At 37.0% G+C, this 6,239-nt stretch overlaps 1 protein-coding gene across 1 annotated transcript; it reads left to right on the top strand.

Moving 5' to 3' along the window:
• Positions 1–1,399: 1,399 nt before the first annotated feature.
• On the top strand, positions 1,400–5,924 carry LOC120570103 (CD209 antigen-like protein E). The gene is made up of 7 exons (XM_039818330.1): positions 1,400–1,469; positions 1,572–1,673; positions 3,765–3,908; positions 4,203–4,346; positions 5,004–5,146; positions 5,312–5,421; positions 5,600–5,924. The coding sequence occupies exons 1-7, from the start codon at positions 1,400–1,402 to the stop codon at positions 5,745–5,747; spliced, it is 861 nt and encodes a 286-aa protein (XP_039674264.1). The 3' UTR covers positions 5,748–5,924.
• The last annotated feature ends 315 nt before the right edge of the window (positions 5,925–6,239 follow it).

Here is a 6,239-nt window from a genome sequence, read left to right as displayed (position 1 = left end):
AAGCTACACATTATACTGAATAGATACTATAACAAAGTTTGACCCTGAATTGCACTTGTTAGGATAATAAAGTTGACTTACGCTGTTTCCTCCAACTGTTTATTCCACATTGTGTATTTTAATTCAGAGAACTTGCTGGATAGACATTTACTCTCACATTCACTGCTTTGGGTTAATCAGTCACCAATGCACCTGACTAGTATGAACCCTTCCTCAAATTTCCCTGTAATGACATTAAAGTCCATTAAAGAGAACTTTATAACACATCATTTATACAGTATGCTATATATATATAGTATAAAGTCTGTACTTGATCAATTAATGAAGTATTAAATTGCTCTCAAACAGGTTCTGTTTTTAGACCGTTGCCTTCAAGAATGTTTATCATGTTACTTCCTCAAAAGTTAAACTTCAGAGAAACTATTGAAAAACCAACAAGACTTGGTTTAGTCATTTACATGTAGTGCAGTCTGTGCTGCAACACTGATGTTTGCCACAACAAGCCCAATTACACAAATCACAAATTTGCCTCAATGGGCTTTACAATCTGTACAGCATACATGACACACACTGGCTTTAGACCCTCAATTAAGAATTGCTAAAAACTCCCCCAAAAAATGTTTATGGGGAAAAAATGGAAGAGACCTGAGGAAGAAGAACAGCAGCAACCTCTGGTGCTGGAAAATAAAGCCAACGCACACGTGCCAAAAAGTGCAAGGCTGGCTCCAAAAGCTAGTAAGTAAAATGTCCATTTTTACAGCAGAATGAAACATGTTTATAGCCTGGTGGATGCCATTACATGAGCTTCATTCGGGGGCTCTATAGTAAGAGTGATATTCAGCAAGGAGTTTGCATTGTGTCACTTCACTTTTAGAAATGTAGCACAGTAATGTTTACTCACAGTGTTTTAACTGACCTATTCTTACTTTTACTTGAATATAATATTCTGGTTTCCACCTGTAAAAATACAAATCTCATGTGTTTGTTATCTGTAGGTGGATGGATGGATGGATGGATGGATGGATGGATGGATGGATAGATAGATGGATGGATGGATGGATGGATAGATAGATAGATAGATAGATAGATAGATAGATAGATAGATAGATAGATAGATAGATAGATAGATAGATAGATAGATAGATAGATAGATAGATAGATAGATAGATAGATAGATAGATAGATAGATAGATTTGTGTCTGTCTGATAACAATGAGAGGAGGAGAGGATTGTCAAAGAAACTTCTTTTACCACCTCTGAAACTTGTGACTTCCTCAGAGCGTGAGACACTGTCAACATGAAACCAACAACAATATATAAATACTTAGACCTCTTACATGTGGTGCAGTCTGTGCTGCAGCGCTGACCCTTCAGGGAATAGTTGGCCACCTTATGAGTGATGGATGACATCTATGCCAATGTTGACTATGACAAGTCTGTTGACCCAACACCTTCGACAAATCAGACAGGTAAGAATGTTCAGTCAGACAGAGAGGCTGACACATTAATCTGTATATTATCTAAATACTGTTGTATAATTGGTTGTATTCGCTGGTCTTCTCTGTGTTTAGGTCCCAGGAGCTCAGAGAAGAGATTTCATGGAGCTGTTGTTCTCTGTCTGGGGCTGCTGAGTGTTTTCCTGCTGGCTGGGCTCATCAGCCTCGGTGTCCACTGTGAGTCTAAATCACATTCAGATGTTAAAGTATCTGAGAGATTATAAAGTTAAGTTACATATTTAACTGGGCCTACAATAAAAGCCTAAAGCCTTTATAGTACATAGAAAACTAAGCTATACAAATTGTTGGCATGATACACCTATAAACATAAGTCATGTTTTAATGTTAAACATACATGTGACAGTGAATCTTTAGGATGAACTGTATCTGTGGATGGTTACCTTAGTGACTACCTAACCTACAGTATAGGCCGGTAAGCCTATCATCAATGTTTTTTTTTCACAAACAGGCTGATTTAGATTTGCTATGAAATTGTTGGATCCATGTTAAGACATTTTAATTTTTGAAAAAACTTCTTAAAAGTTGTAAAGAAACTCCCTTCATTCATTTTGCCTGATGAAGGTCTAGTACTAAAACGTTGCCTATTACATTTTATTATTTGCAAGTTAGACAGTGTGCGGGAGTTTCTTTGCAACTTTTGAACTACTTATCCCCCTCCGATGCACCTTGTATTTTTCTGTACTGAAAAAGCGCAAAAATTAATTTTGAGACCCCATTGGAGTAACTCTCCGGAACCCCTGTTGAAGATCTGTGCTCTAGATGCATGTCAACTCCTTTTCTTACTTTTCATCCAGAAGTTTTATCTGATTTGTTTGATTCACTGTCTTGTGTCAATTTTCTTATTTACGTTTCAACATTTTGTGAATTATACAGAGAAAAGAAATCAAACAGCCAAATTGTCAAAACAATCATTTTAAATTCAAATTGAAGTTGGTGCAGATCATCATTTCAGTTTTTATCCAATATCAACTTATTTGCAGTTTTTTTTCTTTTGATTGCTAAACGACAGTGTGCACAACTGGAGCCACATGTGCAAAACTTGAACCACAGTCTTCACAGCAGCAGTTCTTGTGAACCAAACTCTATTTGGTTTTTCATTGCTTGAACACAGTTTTCAAAAGTCTACACTCTTATCCCATGGCTTTAACCACGACCTGCACAACACTGAATTTACAGCACTTTGTTCAAATGCTAACACACTGCTGTCAAACCACACATGCAAAACAGAATGGATTTCAGCCTGGTCCACCTAAAACACTGATGATTGTAATTTTAGCTGAAAGCCTAAGCATGTGTCTTGTTTAAGACTCATTAGTGAACACAGTGTATTTATATAGAAAAAGCTCAGAAAGACCTTTTAGGAAATAAGGAAACACAAAGTAAGAATGAAACAGTTATACAGTATACCGTTCGAGAGAAACAGTGAACAGGTAAAAGAGCAAAGATACCAATATGTCCAGATAAGATGTCTGAGGTTATATAATACAGCTATCAAAAAACAAAAAACAAACAAAAAAACACTAGCTTTACTACAGTAAAACTGTGCACATTAAGAAAGTAATAAAGGTGGAAGCAATAAAAACATCACATTTAATTCACAGACAAAATAAAAAGTATATATCTATTGAAGGAAACTGCTTATTTTAATTCCTTCTTGTTTATATGTTTTAAAAGGAAGAAGGAATGTTTTGTCTCTTTAAAGAAAGTATTGATTTGTGTCATTCAAATTATTCAAACTATAAAGTTAAAAGTTTCTAATTTCTGTATTAGCGTTTGATGCTAGTGTTTTTACTCTCTGTGTTCTGAGTGACAGTGTGTGTTGTCTCGATGAGGATTGTTCAAAATGTTTCAGTGCACTGAGTCTCTTTTGAGATGTGCGTGTGAAGAGTTGGGTTGTTTGGCATGAGTTTTGCAGCTGATATGAACTGTTTAGCTCAGTTGACTGTTGGCAATGCAGACTGTGGTAAGAGTTTTGCACATGTGGCTTCAGTTGTGACCAGTGTCGTTTAGTAATCGAAAAAAACTGTAACAGCAGCAGTATAATGTGTTAGTGATAAAACTGCAGTAGAAAAAAAGACTTACTAAAGTCTGCTGCAGAGTTCAGTATGCCCTTTGATATGTCAGAGGAAGAGCAAATTAAGGAAATGTAGTCTCATGAAATACATAAGACATGAATGCAGAAGGTGTTTTGTGTTTCTGAGCAATGTCTTATGGTAATTTCCGACCATGTGTCATTACGTGGATCAGCTGCAGAGCTCTCCTTTATCAAAGCCAACCTGACTGAGCGTCTCCACGCCAGTGATGACAAGTCTTTTTCCCTGACTGAAGAGAGAGACCGGCTGAACTCCAGGCTCACTGAAATGGCTAAAGAGTTGGACCGGCTTAAACAGAGTGAGTGCTTGCATCTGGTATTTAGATTTACTTGCCATAACATTTTTACTCAGTTACCCTGCATTGTGATGAGATCTGTGATTCTGGTAGGGCTGCACGATTTGAGGTAAATAGGCTTACGCCCTTTGACATGTCATAGGTTGGTTAGTATGATTATCTTTCACTATCGTGGGGCAAAAATAGGATATCAAGTTTTGTGAAATAAATTAGACATGACATGAATGCAGAAGATGTTTTGTGTTTCTGAGAAATGTCTCTTGATTATTTCCGACCATGTGTCATTACGTGGATCAGCTGCAGAGCTCTCCTCTATCAAAGCCAACCTGACTGAGCGTCTCCAGGCCAGTGATAACAAGTCTTCTTCCCTGACTGAAGAGAGAGACCGGCTGAACTCCAGCCTCACTGAAATGACTAAAGAGTTGGACCGGCTTAAACAGAGTGAGTGCTTGCGTCTGGTATTTAGATTTACTTGCCGTAACATTTTTACTCAGTCACCCTGCATTGTGATGAGATCTGTGATTTTTGTAGGGCTGCACGATTTGAGGAAAATAGGCTCACGCCCTTGATTATTTCCAACCATGCCTCATTACGTGGATCAGCTGACTGAGTGTCTCCAGTGAGAACAAGCTGTCCTCCATGTCTGAAGAGTAACATTTTTACTCAATCACCCTGCATTGTGATGAGATCTTTTTAGTATCTTATGTATGATTTAGTAGCCAATTTTCGTCCGAAATTTTATAAATCAAACCTTAATTTATGAAAACAATACATGATTATATCCCATGGCAAACTTGTGTCCTCTTTCCCTGCATGTCGCTACATTGCTACATGATATTCTCCTAAGTAATTCTCTCTTGTCTGTGCTTGATGGTGCAAGAGTCACAATATATAAGATGATCATTAGTAGATAATAGATATATAGATAGATAATCTATATAATCAATTTGGTCCAAAACCAGTCAAGTCTCAAACCATCTGATAAGGTTAAATTAACTAAATGAGCACCATCATTAAAAAAGTTGACTTCTACAGAATTACATAACACATTGACATGAGTCTTGTTGATCTGTAATGTATCTTGTTTGTATCTTACAGAGAAAACGTGTCCAGCAGGATGGAGGATGTTCAGTTCTTCCTGTTATCTCCTCTCTGCTGAGTCTGGTTCCTGGGAGAAAGGCAGACAAGACTGCAGAGAGAGAGGAGCAGATCTAGTGGTGATAGAAAACTCTGAAGAGCAGGTACAGTCCATGATAGTATACAGGATTTACTTATTTTCTTCTAGGTAATATTTAATAATGATGATTAGGTTAAAGTTAAGTTTTATAAATAAAAAGAGATAAATACTTGTAAACTGCGCACATATTGTGGTTAAAACTAAAATGTGATGTGGATTTCTTTTACAGACATTTCTCTCTGATTTCATCAAAAAAGATACTTGGTATTGGATTGGTCTGACTGACAGAGATGAGGAGGCGACCTGGAAATGGGTAGATGGAACTCCACTGACTCTGAAGTAAGGCTTCACTTTGATTTAATATAGACATTAACTTATAGAATTCCCTCAAAGCTGAATTTTTACTGCTGACGCTTAATGCCCCAGTCATCAACCTGGAGAGCATTATGTGACACAGAGGAACTGTGTTCATGTCAGAGATTTGCAGTATCATGATTCTCTTTAATTAATTTGTTAGGAACTGGAAGAGAGGGCAGCCTGATAATGGCCGTGGATGTCACCAGTGTGGCAAAGAGGACTGTGCACATATTGGACCTACCACCGCTGAGTGGAATGACCTGTCATGTGAAAAAGTTATGTACTGGATCTGTGAGAATAAAGCTTAACATTGGTGTATGTTTTGAGATCATACATTTGATAATGCTTTTTACAGTGTAAGCTATGATCTCCGTCATCATGTGATGATGTGCATGTGTGCTTGTGTGTCCATAACAGGGTATCAGTGAACACAAATACTGGGACTAATATGTATGTAAATGCCTGATTAATCTATATCTAATATAAGCAGCAATGTAACCAATTCCTCTTCAGTCTAGTGTGTGTCACCTGGGCGTAGATGGGGACTGTTGTTTGCAATCAATAAATTATCAGAGACAAAGACTGGTGTGCATGAGGCTTTATTGTAAGAGTGATATTCATCATACAAAGATTTTGCATGTTTGTTTTACTTCGTTTAAAAAAAAATGTAAGCAGTAACATTTACTCAGAGTGTGTTTTAACTGACCTAATTACTTTTACTTGAATACAATATTCTGGTAATGTTTTGCAGAAGAAAAGGCTTGTGTCCAATGAAGAATTAACAAAAGATTTAATTAAAC

Source organism: Perca fluviatilis, chromosome 12 (genome assembly GCF_010015445.1).
Source record: "Perca fluviatilis chromosome 12, GENO_Pfluv_1.0, whole genome shotgun sequence".
NCBI lineage: Eukaryota > Metazoa > Chordata > Actinopteri > Perciformes > Percidae > Perca > Perca fluviatilis.
The sequence above is the reverse complement of the archived record's forward strand: the minus strand, read 5'-3'. Positions and strand labels throughout refer to the sequence as shown.